The sequence below is a fragment of the Dipodomys merriami genome, unplaced genomic scaffold (genome assembly GCF_024711535.1).
Source record: "Dipodomys merriami isolate MVZ:Mamm:240054 unplaced genomic scaffold, mDipMer1.0.p SCAF_33, whole genome shotgun sequence".
Classification (NCBI taxonomy): Eukaryota; Metazoa; Chordata; class Mammalia; order Rodentia; family Heteromyidae; genus Dipodomys; species Dipodomys merriami.
The window spans coordinates 1,855,658-1,873,789 of NW_027204826.1; the positions used below are offsets into that span (position 1 = coordinate 1,855,658).

Genomic DNA, 18,132 nt, shown 5'->3' on the forward strand with positions numbered 1-18,132 from the left:
CATTCACTAATTCATTTGTTCGTTTGGTGAAACTGGGATTTGAACTTGGGGACTCAGGCTTACTAGGCAGGCAGTCTACACTGAGCCCTGTGTCCACTCTGTATGTCATTGTTTTGGAAACCAATAAAGTGGGGAAAGTTAAACGTTTTGGCCTTCTCGCTAGGTGACCTGAAACTTAGGCCGATCACATGGTTGACAAGGGAAAGTTTATCTTCCTAGAAACTTGAGTAATTAAGAATAAGACGATGGGGGCTGGGAAGGTAGCTCAGCGGTAGAGTGCTTGCCTTGCAAGCATGAGGCCCTGGGTTCGATTCCTCAGCACCACATAAACAGAAAAAGCCGGAAATGGCGCTGTGGCTCCAGTGGTAGAGCACTAGCCTTGAGCTGAAGAGCTGAGGGACAGCGCCCAGGCCCAGAGTTCAGGCGCCATGACCGGCAAAAAAAAAAAAAAGAATAAGACGATGAAAATATCACTTTACAAACCTTAATGTGTGAATGGATCTAGGAAGCGACCATCAATGGCTGTTCATATCCTAAAAAGAATTAGAAGATATCATGTTTCTTTCTTTTCTTGTGTCAGTAATGGGGCTTGAACTCAAGACCTGAGCACTGTCCCTGAACTTTTTTACTCAAGTTAGTGCTCTACCATTTGAGCCCACAGCTCCACCTTTTTTGCTGGTTCATTGGACTTTCTTGCCCAGGCTGGCTTCAAATTGTGATCCTCAGATCTCAGCCTCCTGAGTAGCTGGGATGGCAGGCGGAAGCCACCACCATAGATCCCTGAACAACTTTCTGAGACAATGACCAATGTTTCTAGCACACTGTATAGGAAAAATGAGATTGAGGGGAAATCTGGCCTAATTTCTATTAAAAAAAAATTGCAGGACAAACCAAAATGTGAACTATACTTAGTTATTTGATTATATTAAATATATATTCTTGTCTGGGCACCGGTGGCTCATGCCTCTCATCCTAGCTACTCAGGAGGCTGAGATCTGAGGATCATGGTTCAAAGCCAGCCCTAGCAAGAAAGTCCATAAGACTCTTATCTCCAATTCATAAGCAAAAAAGCTGAACATGGAGTTGTGGCACGAGTGGTAGAGCACTCTGAGCAAAAACAGCTCAGGGACAGCGCAAAAACAATATTGTGGACTTGGGGTATAGTAATTTCACGTTATGTCTTTCAAAAGGAGACTTTCTTCCTCCTTCAAGCTAAAAAAAACCCAAAGAGCTAAGGGTGTGGCTCAAGTGGTCGATCCCCAGCCTAACAAGCCGGAGATCCTGAGTTCAACCCAGTGTTGCCAAAGAGACAGAGACAGAAACAGTGAGAAAGAGGATCGAGTCAATGTTACTTGGTGGAGAAATGTGCAAAGCACACCTCCATTTGGGGATGGGCTGCGGAGGGCTTCCTTGTAGCATCAGAAGGTCACAAGTTCCTGTTTGTCTTTTCAGGACACTCCGTGGAAATGCTGCAGGAGTAGGGACGGCTGAGCCCTGCTAGCCACCACACCCACCCATGGCCCTGGCTGCGTCTTTCAACATGACCGATACACAGTAAGTACCGCCACCACCGGGACCCTCCCTCTACATCGGGGTGCTGCTCTGAGTCTCCTGGGATTTTCTCACTCAGGCAACTAGAATATATTTCCCTTTGCAGGAGGCCACCCGTCCCCTCAAAAAATAAAAAATGGGGAAATGTTTCGAAAGGCATCTTCAAAACCAGATTAAGAGCCAGGTGTCTGTTGTTCATGCCTATAATCCCAGCCACTCACGTAGCTTGAGATCTGAGGATCAACATTTGAAGCCAGCCTGGGTAGAAAAATTCATGGGACTCTTAGCACCAATTAATCAGCAAAAAAAGACAGAAGTCAAGGTATGGTTCAAGTGGTAAAGCACCCAGTTTTGAGTGAAAAATCCATGCAGAGCATGAGGCTCTGAGTTCAAGCCCCAGTACCAGCACATATACATAGTTTTGTTTTTTCTTTATTATTATCTATATATTTTTTTGGGGGGGGTCCGTTCGTGGGGCCTGAACTCTGGGCCTGGGCGCTGTCCCTCAGCTCTTCAGCTCAAGGCTAGCACTCTACCACTTCAGCCACAGCGCCATTTCCAGCTTTTTTCTTTTTGCTTACGTGGTGCTGAGGAATTGAACCCAGGGCCTCAGGCATGCAAGGCAAGCGCTCTACCACTGAGCCACCTTCCCAGCCCTATATATATTTTTTAATTGTAAAAATATTGTACAGAGGGGTTACAGTTGCATGAATAGGGTATTGAGTACATTTCATAGCAAGCATTTTTACCTCCTGCTACACACATATTTTTTTTAAAAATGGAACCATTAACAAATTTTGTCTACCACACAATTCTTCATAGGCAAGACTAGTGTATCTCAGGACTTACGCCACAAACTGTCTCTCTCTTTTTTTTTTTTTTTGGGGGGGGTCCAGTCGTGGGGCCTGAACTCTGGGCCTGGGTGCTGTCCCTCAGCTCTTCAGCTCAAGGCTAGCGCTCTACCACTTGAGCCACAGCGCCACTTCCGGCTTTTTTTCTTTTTGCTTATGTGGTGCTGAGGAATGGAACCCAGGGCCTCAGGCATGCAAGGCAAGCGCTCTACCACTGAGCCACCTTCCCAGCCCAGTGTCTCTCTTTTTATTGTTGGTCATGGGACTTGAACTCCGAGCGCGGGCGCTGTCCCTGAGCTCTTTTGCTCAGGGCTGGCACTCTACCACTTTGAGTCACAGCTCTACTTCCAGTTTTCCGGTGGTTAATTGAAGAGTCTCACAGACTTTCCTGCCTGGGCTGGCTTTGAACCCCTAATCCTCAAATCTCAGCCTCCTGAGTAGCTGGGATTACGGGTGTGAGCCACCAGCTCTGGGTGAACTGTGGGATCTTTATCCCCACTAAGTGAAGCCCATCTGTTTACTGAAATGATAACATGGCCATAGAGGAGCTCAGCTCTCTACCATGGGACTGGAGCATGGGAAATGCAGGAAGGCAGAAGTAATTTATTCCATGCTTTTCCCAGCCATATCTCCAGAGTGAGTCTCAGACACTCAAACACTGTTGTGACAAATGTTCTATTTGTTCAGCTCAAAAAAAAAAAAAAAATCACTGGCACTGGTGGCTCACACCTGTAATCCCAGCTACTCAGGAGGCTGAGATCTGAGATTGCAAATCAAAGCCAGCCCAGGTGGGAAAGTCATGAGACTCTTCTCTCCAGTGAACCACCAAAAATCTGAAAGTGGTGCTGTGGCTTAAATGGTAGAGCACCAGCCTTGAGCAGAAAAAGCTCAGAAACAGTGCACACACACACACACACACACACACACACACACACACACACACACACACACATAATTTCCTTGAAAGTCCCTAAGAATAGAACAAATTCAACCCAACATCTGCTCTGGGGACTCATCAGGCAGAAGCAGGGCCCCCTTCATAAGCACCCACTCTTTTTTTCTCAATTGTTAAGGCACACAGGAGCATCCTCCGCCCTGAGCTACTATTATCTGAGCTCAACAGAGAGCAAATGGCAAAACTTGAAATAAGGCCTACCAAAGAGAAGCGCGAATTCACAGCCCAGACTGCCTGTGGCCCCCAAATTAAATAAACACACAAAATCTCGCTTTCCCTCAATTATGTAGTTGATCCAAGAAGGGGGAGAGGGAAGGGAGAGGAAAAGGAAGAGGGAGAGAGAGAGAAAGAAATAGACAGATTCTGCTTTGAACCTCCAAGATAACTGTTGCTATGTGTTGCTATTGTCAGGATTTATGGGTTGTCAGAAAAGTTTAGAATTAGCTGGGGGCTGGTGGCTCACACCTGTAATCCTAGCTACTCAGGAGGCTGAGATCTGAGGATAGCGGTTCAAAGCCATCCCAGGCAGGAAACTCTTATCCGTGAAACTCTTATCTCCAATAAACCACCAGAAAACTGGAAGTGGCACTGTAGCTCAAGTGGTAGATCTCTAGCCTTGAGCTGAAGAGCTGAGGGACAGTGCCCAGGCCCAGAATTCAAGCCCCATGACCGACATACACACAAAAAAAGAAAAGTTTAGAACTGAGGCTGGGGAGATGGTTTAGTGGTAGAGTGTTTGCCTAGCATGCATGAAGCCCTGGGCTCGATTGCTCAGTATCACATAAACAGAAAAGGCTGGAAGTGGTGCTGTGGCTCAAGTGGTAGAGTGCTCACCTTGAGCAAAAGAAGCTCAGGGACAGTGCCCAGGCCCTGAGTTCAAGCCCCAGGACTGGCAAAAAAGAAAGAGAGAGAGAGAGAGAGAGAGAGAGAGAGAGAGAGAGAGAGAGAGAGAGAGAGAGAGAGAGAGAGAGAGAGAGAAAGAGAAAGAGAAAGAAAAAGAAAAAGAAAGAAAGAGGAAGGAAGGAAGGAAGAAAAGAAGGAAGGAGGGAAGAGAAAGTAAGGAAAGAAAGAATTAATTTAGAATTTGGGGTTCCCCCAAATAGCAGAAAACCAAATAGTGGGCTTGTTGCTCCAGAGCCTCTCTAACATGCTACAAATTTCTTTTCTTTCATTTCTTCTTTCTTTTTTTTCTTTCTTTTTTTTTTTTTTTTTTGGTGCCAGTACTAGAGTTTGAACTCAGGGCCTGGACACTGTCCCTTAGCTCTTTCGCTCAAGGCTGGCACTCTACCACTTGAACCATGCCATCACTTCCAACTTTTTGGTGGCTAATTAAAGATAAGAGTCTCATGTACTTTTCTCCCTCCCTGCCCCCCCCCAAGCTGGCTTCCAATCTGGATCCTCAGCTCTCAGCTTCCTGAGTAGCTGGGATTACAGGTGTGAGCCACTGTTCCTGGCTAAGCCTGTTCTTAAGAAGGGGGCTAACTCTCCCCACCCCCACCCCCGGTTCTGGCTCTCCACACCAGGCCTGCCATTGAAGGAGGAATTTCTGAAGTTGAGATCATCTCCCACCAAGTAGAGGAAGAGAGGAAGAGCCTCACACGGGGGCCACTGGGGGGCTTTGCCTACGGGGACCTGCCCCTGGCGCCCATTGACCTCTCCGCCGCTGGTTCTCAGCTCCTGTCGAATCTGGATGAGGAATACCAAAGAGAAGGGTAGGTGCTGGCACCCTTGGCTTGCTCTTGCATAACTCCCTGGCATTTCCTGGCATGCCGTTCCCCCCCCCCCAAGAGGCAGCCAGGCAATTAGAGAAGCTGCAGGGTGAGCAATCAGTTCACTTTCACACTACTCCGGATGCTTTTGTCCTTAGACATTAATTTCTCTGGGACAGAGTCACCTTTTCTTCTTTTTTATTTTTATTTTTGGTCAGTCGTTGGGCTTGAACTCAGGGTCCGGGCGCTGTCCTAAGCTTCTGCCCTCTGGTGGTCAGACGCAGTACTGCAGTCTTCTAACACTGGTTTCTTTTAACTGCCCAGGGCTCTTCCGGGTCCTGCCCTGTGCAACCCAATTCACTGGGAAATGGTTTAGAGGTGGGGTGCAGCCGCTGTACGCGTGCACCACACACCCAGCCTGAACTCCGGGGAGAAGGCTGTCAGCAGCCTCACCCTACCCTTCCAGCCACAATTGCTTTCCCAAACACATAGACGGGCAGGGCTCAGGGAGATTTTTAGAAAGGCAGGCGGTCAGCTGGGTGTGGTGGCTCCCGCCTGCCATCCCGGCAGCTCAGGAGGCTGAGGTCTGAGGAAAGCCAGCCTGGGCAGGAAAGTCCATGAGACTCTTATGTCCAATGAACCACCAGAAAACCAAAGTGGCACTGTGTGGCGAATGCTCACCTTGAGCTGAAGAGCTCAGGGACAGCGCCCAGGCCCAGGGTTCAAGCCCCACGACTGACAAAAAAAGAAAGTGTCACTCACACGCTGATCAGGTCCCCTCTTAGAGCAGTTGCCGCTGGAGACGGACGTGTGGGCCACAGGGCCTCTCAATCCAACCAGGCTGCCCTGAAGTTCCCCTAATCCCCTCCTGTCATTGCAGACAAACCTCCTCTCCTTCTTTCCCCTAAATTAGGAATCAGCCAAGGTAATCTGTTCCCCACCCCCAACACACACACACACACACACACACACACACACACACACACACACACACACACCTGAGCCTCCTCCTTCTCCTCTGATGTTCCTTCTGGAGGCTTGAGATCTGAGGATCGCGGTTCAAAGCTAGCCCAGGCAGGAAAGTCCGTGAGACTCATATTATCTCCAGTTAACCATTTAAAAAAAAAAAAAAAGCCAGGAGTGGAGGTGTGGCTTAAGTGGTAGAGTGCCAGCCTGAAGCAAGGAAATTCAAGGAGAGTAGCCATCCCTTCCCCCTGCAACTCACAGGCTGCACTGCCGGTGTGACCACCAGATGGCAGCAGAGAGCCCCCAGCGGTTTCCCCCCCACATACACACACACACACCCCTCCTCCAGGGGTGGCAGGAGATGGGGAAGGAAAAGAAAGTGAGCTAAGTTTATGGCATCTGGGATGGGGTGGGAGATCTAATCATTTACAGTCACTTAGCATCCAGACTTTGGCCCAAGAGGAAGGGGAGCATGGCCAACCCATGATTAGCCAGGCAGGAAAGTCCGTGAGACTCTTATCTCCAATAAACCATTCAGAAAACTAGAAGTAGAGCTGTGGCTCAAGTGGTAGAGGGCAAGCCTTGAGCAAAAGAGCTCAGAGGCAGCACCCAGACCCTGAGTTCAAGCCCCACGACCGACACAAAAAAAAGAAGACAAAGCAGCTCTCCACTGCTCCCCAAATTCCACACCAAAATACCCAGTGCTTCTGCCCTGCCCTCTATCATGAATTCTTCCGTAGCCAGCAACTCCAGTGCCCAGGGATCTGAGGCTTGGGAGAGGTTGGGGCCCCCAGGACCATGTCCACCCCATGCCACAGCATGCCACCCCACACCACGTAGTCTGCTGTACCTTCCAGGGTAGGACTTGTTCTATGCCAGGCTTCGGAATACTACCCAGCCAACACCGGGACCTCCACCACCTCCTGCCAGTTCACTTCCATGCCGGGATTTCTCTGCAGCCTTAGAACTGACTTGGCAGAAGCTTGCAGTGGAATTCTCACCCTTTCTGCCAGGCAGTGCCACCTGCATGTTGGTATTTGCGGATTTTGGCAGCCCAGGCTGCCCACAGAGCTGGCTTCTGGCTCTTGGTACCAAGATGGGAAATAGAGGACACCTGTCCTCTGGTGGTAAGTCCTGGAATTGCACCACCCAGGGCCTACCCCAGGACCCTGATGCCTGATGCATTTTTAACTACTCTGGGATCTTTTGGCAACAAAGCATTCTCTTCCACTGCTAAACACGGAGCCATTTGAGTTGCAGATAATATTTTTATCAACAGCTTGGGATTTCCCAACACGGGGTCAAGCCAGAAAGCTCATTGCTCCAGCCCCAACCATTCAAGTCCCATCTCCTCCCTAGGTTGCTCCACTGAAGCCCTGGGGTCCAAGTCCCATTAGCAGTAACACAGTAATGCAGTAACCCTGCCCTGTGTTTCCTGATGCACACACCTGTAATCCCAGCTACACAGGCAGGCCGACATCTGAGGATCACAGTTCGAAGTCAGCCTGGGCAGAAAAGTCCATGAATGAGACTCTTATCTCCAATTAAGCAGCAAGAAGTGGGAAATGGTGGTATGGCTTAAGTGGTAGAGCAGAAAAAGCAGGCAAAAGTATAAGAACCTTAGTTCAAGTCCCAGTACTAGCACAAACACACACACACACACACACACACACACACACACACACATACACACACACACACAGCTTCAACAATCCCTCAGTGGCTGCTGATCTTTTCCTACTCCATTTGCTGGCTAGGAACTTCTATTACCATGCTTCACCTACCTTCTGAGACATTGCACATCGCTTTTCTGTTCTTTACTTCTTTTTTATTTTGGCAATCCTGGGATTTGAATTCAGGGTCTTGTACTTGCTAGGCAGATAGGTGTTCTTTCTGATCAGTCATGGGGCTTGAACTCAGGGCCTGGGCACTGTCTCTAAGCTCTTCTGCTCAAGGCGAGCACTCTACCACTTTGAGCCACAACTTCCGGTTTTCTGGTGGTTCATTGGAGATAAGAGTCTCACGGACTTTCCTGCCTGGGCTGGCTTTGAACTGTGATCCTCAGATCTCAGCTTCCTGAGTAGCTAAGATGATAGTCGAGAGCCATCAGCGCCCAGCTCTAGGCAGATATTCTAACACTTGAGCCACCCACACCACACCAGCACCTAATTACCTCTCCCACCACCTACGGGAGGGCTGGATCAGAAGGTAAGAAGGAAAGCTCTCCCAACCCCTGGAGTTTTACTAAAATGCAAATTTTGACATGATGGTTCACGCCTGTAATCTCAGCTACTCAGGAGGTAGAGACTAGGAGGTCCAGTCTGGGTAAAAAGTTAGTCAGACCCCTATCTAAACCAATAAGCCGGGCATTGAGGTGCACCTCACCTCTGCGGGGGAGTGGGGGGAGGCAAAGGGAGGAAGATCGTGGCTTTGAAACACAAGACCCTGGTTGAATAAATAAATAAGCAACCCCCCAAAAAAGAGCCGAGGGTGTGACTTAAGTCATAGAGTACCTGCCGAGCAAGTGGAAGGTCATGAGTTCGGATCTCAGGACAGAGGAAGCTCTGGCAACTCCGGGGTGACCACTGGCCCCAGGCCCCTGGGACTTCAAGCCTCTTGCTTGTGGGCCTGGCAAGCGGACAGAGGACGGAGTTTCTGCAGTGCCGAAGTCCACCAGGAGAGGGTGCTGAGACTCCATCCACGGCCTTCGCGGTCTGGCTCAGTCCTTTCCCCTGTCCCTCAGTGGACGCTCTCCCTTCCAGCCAGGCCCAGCCACGCACTCCTGGGCTCATCTCCAGTGAGCGCCTTGGCCTCTTCCACTCGCTGTCTACCCTCAGGCTTCTGGGTCTGACCCCAGCTTCTTACGGGGTGAGGGAGACTGCGCCCCAAAGCAGTGTCTGCTGGCCCAGGGAAGGGCCTGCTGTTCACAGAGAGGTTAGAAAATACCCAGGAAGGGGCTGGGAAGGTGCTCAGTGGTGGAGTGCTTGCCTAGCATGCATGAAATCCTGGGTTCGATTCCTCAGTACCACATGCACAGAAAAAGCTGGAAGTGGCCCTGTGGCTCAAATAGTAGAGTGCTAGCCTTGAGCACAGAGAGGCTCAGGAACAGTGCCCAGGCCCTGAGGTCAAGCCCCAGGACTGGTAAAAAGGAAAAAAAAGAACAAAAGAAAATACCCAGGGAGACATGCTTGGGTTCAGTGTATGCCCAGCTCTCCTGAGCTCAGAGCCCCGCTCCCCAGGCCCTCCCTGGGTAGACTGCCAAGACATCTCTGCTGGAAGGTTCCATTCACACCAGTCCTCCAGGGAGAAGGGAGCAGGCAGGACAGGACTGCCCTCCCTGCCCAGTGGTACCCGAGGGCCTGTGGATGGCACAGGGCAACGGCCCGTGTCTGGGCATCAGATGTTTTATCACTGTCATCACTGATGACCATCGTCATCACCATCACCATCATCGCCATCATCACCATGATCATTGATCATCACCATCACTATCATCATCACCATGATCATTGATCATCACTATCACTATCATCATCGTCATCGATCATTATCAATATCATCATCACCATCACCAACATCATTGTTATCAACATCTTATCATCATCATCCTCATCATCATCATCATCACCATGATCACTGATCATCACCATCACTATCATCATCATCATCGATCATTACCAATATCATCATCACCATCACCAACATCATTATCAACATCATCATCACCATCATCATTGAAGACCATTATTGTCATTGTCATCATCACCATCAGTGATCATCATTATTATCATTATTTTCTTCTTTCCATCATTATCATCACCATCATCATTACTACCATCATCATCATTGATCATCATCACCATCATCTGATCATCATCATCATCACCATCAGCATCATCATCATCACTACCATCATCATCACCATCATCATTGATCATCACCATCATCTGATCATCATCATCATCACCATCATCATTGATCACCATCATCACTGATCATCATCATTGATCACCATCATCACTGATCATCATCATTGATCATCATCACCATCAGTATCATCACCATCATCATCATCACCACCATCATTGATCATCATCACCATCATCATTGATCATCGCCATCGCTGTCACCACCATCAGCATGGATCATCATCATCGCCATCTCCAGCATTCCATTTCAGCCACGTGGTGCGTAGCAGGTCAGAGAAGTTCTCTCATTTGCCTTTCAACAACCCCAAGAGGTAGCGTCACGCCCTCCTTTACAGACACAGCGGCCCAGTGAGGGAGGGGCCGTGCAGCTGAGGGCAGAGCGGGTCTTGACCGCCCCTTCAGCCAGGGAGGGTTTGGGACCAAACCACTCAGGCAGAGCCTGAGTGTGGGGCCACTGCATTGGAGCAGGCCCGATGTCCTAAGCCACACGCAAACACACACACACACACACACAGAGCGGCTGTCTCAGGCGCTCTCGTCTCTCCTTTGCGTGTTTAATTTCATCTCTGCAAACATGGGGTGACCAGGGTGCCATGGCCCACGGACCCACATTTCCCAAACGTGCCCAACCTTGGAGACCAAGTGACCAGCGGTGAACACTGTCCAACCCACTGTGAATCGCAGGGATCCGATGCAAACCTTTCCTTTCACCGCTGAAAACTAGAAAAAGGTGTTCACCAGTCCCTTGAACATTGACGAAAGGTAAACTGAGGTTCTCAATGCCCAGAGTCCCCACAGGCCAGATTCCAGTAGCTCACGTCTGTAATGCCCAATTTTACAGGGAGGCTGAGATCTGAGGATCCCAATCTGAAGCCAGCCAGGCTGGGGTAGACAAATCCCAAAACACTCTTAATCTACTTAGCCAGCAAAAAAAAAAAAAAAAGCCAGAAGTGGAGGTGTGGCTCAAGCAGTACAAGCACCAGCCTTGAGGAAAAAAAAGAAAAACAGAAAGGTTGAGGAGAAGACAAGGACCTGAGTTCTAATCCCGGCACCAGCTCTCGTGCTGAGCATCTGCTCTCTTGCTTTGTCCCCGCAGGTCTGACTGGCTGAAGCCGTGCTGCGGGAAGAGGGCGGACGTATGGCAGGTATTTTTGCTCAGTGCAAGCCTCAACACTGTCCTGGTGGCCTGTGTCATGTTGGTGGTGGTGCTGCTGACTCTGGAACTCCTAATAGATATAAAGCTCCTCCAGTGTGAGTAGCCGGTCAGACACCTGCGCCAATTACGTACGATGTCCATATTCACTGTGCGTCTGCGTCCCCCGGGGGCCCCAACCCGCGCTCTGGGAGCTGAGGCTCCGGGGAGGGCCGGGGGAGGGAGGCTGGCCGCTTCTCTCTGTCATGCCCAGCAGCAGTTTTGCCCCCTCTCTGCCCAGTGGGGCCCTCTTCAGCTCCCTTCCCAGCATTCCACGATCCAAAACCCATGAGATTAAAACCAATCAATAGGCCGGGCACCAGAGGCTCACGCCTGTCATCCTAGCTACCCAGGAGGCTGAGATCTGAGGATCGTGGTTCAAAGCAAGCCCAGGCAGGAAAGGCCATGAGACTCTTATCTCCAATGGACCACCAGAAAACAGGAAGTGGCACTGTGGCTCAAGTGGTAGAGTGCTATCCTTGAGCTGAAGAGCTGAGGAACAGCACTCTCAGGCCCAGAGTTCAAGCCCCACAACCAACAACAACAAAATCAATAACAATAAACCCATGTTGGGGACCCTTGTATGCATCCTTTGAGGGGAAAAAAAGAATAATTATAAATGGTTGTCTCAAATTTTCCAGATTGGAATTTTCTGTAGTTAAAGAGAGTTCCCAGCTGGGCACCGTTTGCTCACGCCTGTAATCCTAGCAACTCAGGAGGCTGAGATCTGAGGATCGTGGTTCAAAGCCAGCCAGCCTGGACAGGAAAGTCCATGAGACTCTTATCTCCATTTAAACACCAGAAAACCAGAAGTAGTGCTGTAGCTCAAAGTGGTAGAGTGCTCGCCTTGAGCACAACAGCTCAGGGACAATGCTCAGGCCTTAAGTTCAAGCCCCAGGACTGGCACCAAAAAAAAAAAATGGTTCCCATTGCTGGAGTGAATTATTCTATAGTAGCTAATATTGACTAGTCGCTTTAGTTCTTCTAGCCGTAAGTGGGGAAACAAGGTTGATATCCACCATAATAGATTTTCTTTTCCTCTCTCTCCCTCTCTCTCTCCCTCTCTCTCTCTCTCTCTCTCTCTCTCTCTCTCTCTCTCTCTCTCTCTCTCTCTCTCTCTCTCTCTCTCTCTCTCTCTCTCTCTCTCTCTCTCTCTCTCTGGTGCTAGTCCTGGGGCTTGAACTCATGGCCTAGGTGCTATCCCTGAGCTTTTTCACTGAAGGCTGGCGCTCTACCACTTGAACCCACAGCTCTATTTCTGTTTTGTTTTGTTGTTTTTTGTTTTTTGGGGGGGGTTTTGGTGGCCCATTGGCAATAAGAGCCTCACAGACTTTCCTGCCCCAGCTGGCTTTGAACTGTGATCCTCAGATCTCAGCCTCCTGGCTTGCTAGGATGACAGGCCTGAGCACCGGCACCCGGCTTCCTGGTTGGGTTTGAAGACCACTGGTGGCTCCTTGGCCCCAATAGAAAAATGTCCTAGCTTCAGGGGTCAGGCGGGGTTTAAACTCAGCCTGCCTTCAATTGAGCATGGCGCACGCCTTCTCTCCCACCCATCCGCCCATCCGTCCTGTCTGCTTTCTAGGACAGCTGACCCTGGTACTGGCTCGTCCTCTTGCTTCTTGGCCTTAGCTGTGACCGGGCATTGAATAGACCTGAGACCCCAGCCAACACTGGAATTTTCCTGAAAATTAAGTATCCAGGAGATTGATTTTTGGGTGGGAGATCCAATATCAGCTCCTAAAAGGCATCTTAAACCCCATAAAATGCACAATCAGATTTATGGCTCTTCTAAAGCAAACCGTAAAAGAGAAAAAAGAAAAAAGACACGGGAACTCATCTGAGAAACACTGGGGAAAGATGATTTTTACGTTTCCAGAATCATCTGGAAGTCTCTTCAGGGTTTCCTTCTGGTTCCCATAGACCCCCGTGTATACGGCTCTGAGCAAAGTGATTCAGGCATCTCTGGGGCTCATCTTCCAAGGTTTACACTGGCCCAAAGCCAGGGGAGCCCCGTCCCCAAGTATCCCACTGGAGTCTGGAGCCCTCTTCCCCTCCAGTTTGTGGGGTGACCTGGGTATTACCCGACCCCAAGCTCTGTAGCTTCTCTTAAGCCAGACCTCTCCCCCCTTCCCCCACAACCAGCTGCAGGCTTGTTCAGAGCAGTATTTTATTCCCTGCTCCCTCCCTGTCCCACAATCTGTCTCTCTCTCTCTTTCCCTTCCTCCCTCCCTCACTTACTCCTCCCTCCCCACCCCCCCACCAGTCCTGGGCTTGAACTCAGGGCCTGGGTGCTGTCCCTTATCTTTGTTGCTCTACCACTTGAGCCATAGCACCACTTCCGGGTTTCTGGTGGTTCGTTGGAGATAAGAGACTCATGGACTTTCCTGCCCAGGCTGGCTTTGAGCAATGATCCTCAGATCTCAGCCTCCTGAGTAGCTAGGATGACAGGTATGACCACCGGCCCCAGGCCTGAGAATTTTGAAGCTACCTGCCCAGGTCTACAACTGTGGCAAAGCCACAGAGTCTGTCTTCCTGCAGACTCTGGCTGTGCGCGGGGAGCTCCGGACGCAGCCTCTGGGGCTGGAGGGAAGAGCAGCCCAGCCGGCCCCAGACCTGCCGCCCTTCTGTGCACATACTCTTCAAAGCTGGGCTGCTGCCGAGCACCCATGGCTCACGCCTGTCATCCCAGCTACTCAGGAGACTGAGATCTTGAGGATCGTGGTTCAAAGCCAATCTGGACAGGAAAGTCCATGAGACTCTGATCTCCAACAAACCGCTAAAAATCTGGAAGTGGTGCTGTGGCTGAGAGGGTAGAGCATTAGCCTTGAGCACTAAAGCTAATGGACAGCGCCCAGGGCCTGAGTTCAAGCCCCAGGACTAACACAAATAATAATAATAATAATAATAATAATAGGGATGGGAATGTGGCTTAGTGGTAGAGTGCTTGCCTAGCAAGCATGAAGCCCTGGGTTCGATTCCTCAGTACCACATACACAGAAAAAGCCAGAAACAGAGCTGTGGCTCAAGTGGTAGAGCACTAGCCTTGAGCAGAGAGAGGCTCATGGACCGTGTGCAGGCCCTGAATTCAAGACCCAGGGCGGGCAAAAAAATAAAATTAAGTACTTAATTGGTAATAATAATAATAAATAGGGCTGGGAAAGTGGCTCAGTGGTAGAGCGCTTGCCTTGCATGCTCGAGGCCCTGGGTTCGATTCCTCAGCACCACATAAGCAAAAAGAAAAAAGCCAGAAGTGGCACTGTGGCTCAAGTGGTAGAGCGCTAACCTTGAGCTGAAGAGCTGAGGGACAGTGCCCAGGCCCAGAGTTCAGGCCCCACGACCAGACCCAAAAAAAAAAAAAAAAATAATAATAATAATAAATAAAGCTAGGCTTTTTGTCTGATCAGATGTCAACCAGATCCAAACACACGCACCTCCAGGGTCTTGCCTCAGTGACGCCGAAGCCCTCCCCCCTCCTCGCTCTTAAAGCCGCCCCTTGCTGTGTCCCCTGCAGTTTCCAGTGCGTCCCAGTTCGCGGGTGTCATCCACTGGATCAGCCTGGCCATTCTGTCCATGTTCTTCTCCGAGGTGAGTACACACAGGCCCGTGGGCTCCTCTTCCTCAGGGACGCCTCTCCCTGGGGCGACCCCCAGTTGGCATCACAACAATGCTCAGTGTCGGGGCTGGGAAGGTGGCTCAGTGGTAGAGCGCTTGCCTTGCAAGCCTGAGGCCCTGGGTTCGATTCCTCAGCACCACATAAGCAAAAAGAAAAAAGCCGGAAGTGGCGCTGTGGCTCAAGTGGTAGAGCACTAGCTTTGAGCTGAAGAGCTGAGGAACAGCGCCCAGGCCCTGAGTTCAAGACCTACCACTGACCAAAAGGAGGAGGAGGAGGAAGAGGAAGAAGAAGAAAAAGAGGAGGAGGAGGAGGAGTTGGGGGTTGGTGGGGAGCTGGCAGGAAGCTGTTCAGGCGTCACAGCCCAGGCCCAGACCACAGTCAGTGTGAGCTTGGTGCTGGGCAGCCCAGGCCCAGACCACAGTCAGTGTGAGCCTTGGTGCTGGGCAGTAGGCTCCATGTCAGCCTCCAGGGAGATCGGGGCCGGCCAGGCCGAGAGAGGTGCACAGTGCCAGAGTCTGAAGCTAAATAAAGACCATACTTGAAAAGGTTCCTCTCTGGGTGACAGCGGCTGACACCTGTCATCCCAGCTACTCAGGAGGCTGAGCTCTGCGGATCACAGTTCAAAGCCAACCTGGGCAGGAATTCTGTGAGTCTTTTTTTTTTCTTCCAGTTTTTGACTGGTTAATTGGACATAAGAGTCTCCAAGAGGGCGAGGAAGGTGGTTCAGGGGTAGAGTGCTTGCCTCGCATGCATGAGGCCCTGGGTTCGATTCCTCAGCACCACATACACAGGAAAAGCCACAAGTGGCGCTGTGGCTCAAGTGGTAGAGCACTAGCCTTGAGCAAAAGGGCTTAGAGACAGCGCTCAGGCCCTGAGTTCAAGCCACAAGACTGACAGATGGAAGGAAGGAAGGAAAAAAGGAAGGCAGGCAGCCAGCTAGCCAGGAAGTTGACCTTGAACCTGGCTCTCAGCTCTGATTGCAGGAACAGCTACGTTCTTCCTGGATCTTTCCTGACCAGCTCACTGTGATCTATTGTCCTAGGCAGGGATGGGGCACTGTGCTAAGGCCCCCCCCAAAACAACCTGTCCCCCCATTTTGGTACCCCATGAGAATCGCACCCTCCCCCGCTGCTCACCCCATCTCCCTGGAATTCCCTCCTGCACATCTCCCGGGCCACATGTCTCCCAGGGAAACCCTGAGGATGGCGTCGATGGCGGCCACACTTGCCAACACAAATGTTTGCTCAGTTGTTCTCGCTCTTTCTCTCTCTCCTCCTGCTTTGCCTTCTATTGCTTTTGGCAGGATTTATTATCCAGCATGAATTTAGAATTCCCTTCCTGTCACACACACCCCCGCCAACCCCCCCTCACCAGACAGCAGCCACCTGAAACACACAAAGCCCTGTACACAGGACTCACAACCTCAAACCCCCCACCCTCCGTCATGGACCCCCAAAAGTAGGGAGCACACTGGGGCTTCCCACAGTCCCAGCTTCAGTCTTTATGAGAAAAACAAACAAAACAATGCACATAACAGCCCCGATAGCTTACACCTGCAATCCCAGGGACTCAGGAGGCTGAGATCTGAGGATCACAGCTCACAGCCAGCCTAGGCAGGAAAGTCCATGAGACTCTTGTCTCCAACGAACCAGCAAAAAACCGGAAGTGGAGGCGTGGCCCAAGTGGTAGAGCAACAGCTATTAGGCAGTGCCCAGGGCCTCAGTTCAAGCCTCAGGACTGTCACACACAAAACAAGGCACAGATAGGCAGGCGCTGGTGGCTCACGCCTGTCATCCTAGCTACTCAGGAGGCTGAGATCTGAGGATCGAGGTTCAAAGCCAGCCCGGGCAGGAATGTTCACGAGACTCTTATCTCCAATAAACCACCATAAAACCAGAAGTGGCGCTGTGGCTCAAGTGGTAGAGCGCTCACCTTGAGCTGAAGAGCTGAGGGGCAGCGCCCAGGCCAAGTCCAAGCCCCACGACCAACAAAAATTAATAAATAGATAAAATAAATCTAAGCAAGAAAGCTGTCTGAGCCAGGACGCCCAGCCTTCCCTCCCTGCCTGGGAGAGACCAATGCCGCCCTGGGTGCTGGCCCTTCCTTCTCTGCTCTTCCCGGGGGGGCAGCTGGGAGCCAGGGCCAGGGGTCACTCCTGTCCTGCTTAGTCTTAGCAAGCAGGCCGCAGCTCCCAGGAAAATTCCAGAAAGGTCAGATCCCAAGGCCTCCCCCAGGTCCTGGAGCCCTCAGCCTGGTTCCAAGCCAGTTTCCCCTGTCTTTTCATCCACAACCATGGAAAGAAGGCTACAGTTTGGGAAACTGAGGCCCACCTGGGGCCCGCAGGAATGACACAGACTCCAACCTCTGTGATGGATACATCTTTTGTGTGTGTGTGTGTGTGTCAGTGGTAGAGCTTGAACTCAGGGCCTGAGCGCTGTCCCTCAGCTCTTCAGCTCAAGGCTAGTGCTCTACCACTTGAGCCACAGCGCCACTTCCGGTTTTCTAGTGGTCATTGGAGATAAGAATCTCACAGCCTTTCCTGACAGGCTGGCTTTGAACCATGATCCTCAGATCTCAGCCTCCTGAGTAGCTGGGATGACAGGATTGGCTGTAGACCCCTTGGGCATGGTGAAGCAAAGCTCCGGAATCAGAGCTCTAGAATCTTCTGTGCTGGCCGCAGGGGGGAAGAGGGAGGAGGCAGGAGAATAGTAACGGCTTTCTTCCCTCCCTTTCTTCAGACCGTGCTTCGGATTGTGGTGCTGGGCATCTGGGATTACATCGAAAATAAAATAGAGGTAAAAAGCAATGTCTGACACTCGCTAGCCCCCAACCCAGACAACCCAGCATGAGAACAAAAGAAAACAAAACAAAAAAAAGCAGGCCAGAGCCAGGTGCTGGTGTACATGCCTGTAATCCCAGCCACTCAGGAGGATCAGATCTGAGGATTGCTGTTTAAAGCCAGCCAGGGCTAGAAAGTCTGTGAGACTTTTATCTCCAATTGACTATCAAAAGGCTGGAAATAGAAGTGTAGCTCAAGGGATAGAACTTGATTGAAAAAGCTCAGGGACACCGCACAGGCATGAGTTCAAGCCCCAGGACCAGCACACACACAAAACAAAAACCAAGCCAGCTCTTTCCTATCCTAGACTACAGGAGTCTCTTGGTGTTCAGGATTGTTATGGTGGAGTGAGGTGAGGTGGACAGAGGCCATTTCCAGCAAAGGGACTTCTGAAAGCAATCTCCTTAAAATCCTATAAAACACAATAAGTTCTATGGGAATCCATTTGCAAAGCTTTTGTGATGCATTTTAAAATCAATAAATCCATTCTAAAATGGCCCAAGGGTCCAGATGCTGAACAGCCAGGC

The 18,132-nt window shown here is 50.6% G+C and overlaps 1 protein-coding gene across 3 annotated transcripts in view; it reads left to right on the forward strand.

The window, feature by feature from the left end:
* Tmem266 (transmembrane protein 266) overlaps window positions 1-18,132 on the forward strand; it is a 76,182-nt gene that overhangs the window by 36,081 nt on the left and 21,969 nt on the right. Inside the window, exons 2-6 of one of the 3 annotated variants that reach the window (XM_070042689.1) lie at window positions 1,453-1,554; window positions 4,881-5,069; window positions 11,058-11,212; window positions 14,665-14,738; window positions 17,505-17,561. In XM_070042689.1, coding sequence (XP_069898790.1) covers window positions 1,517-1,554; window positions 4,881-5,069; window positions 11,058-11,212; window positions 14,665-14,738; window positions 17,505-17,561 — 513 coding nt within the window. In that variant the 5' untranslated portion in view covers window positions 1,453-1,516. Of the gene's footprint in view, window positions 1-1,452; window positions 1,555-4,880; window positions 5,070-10,089; window positions 10,231-11,057; window positions 11,213-14,664; window positions 14,739-17,504; window positions 17,562-18,132 lie in introns of those variants that run through there. The other 2 variants (XM_070042690.1, XM_070042691.1) reach the window with 2 other exon arrangements.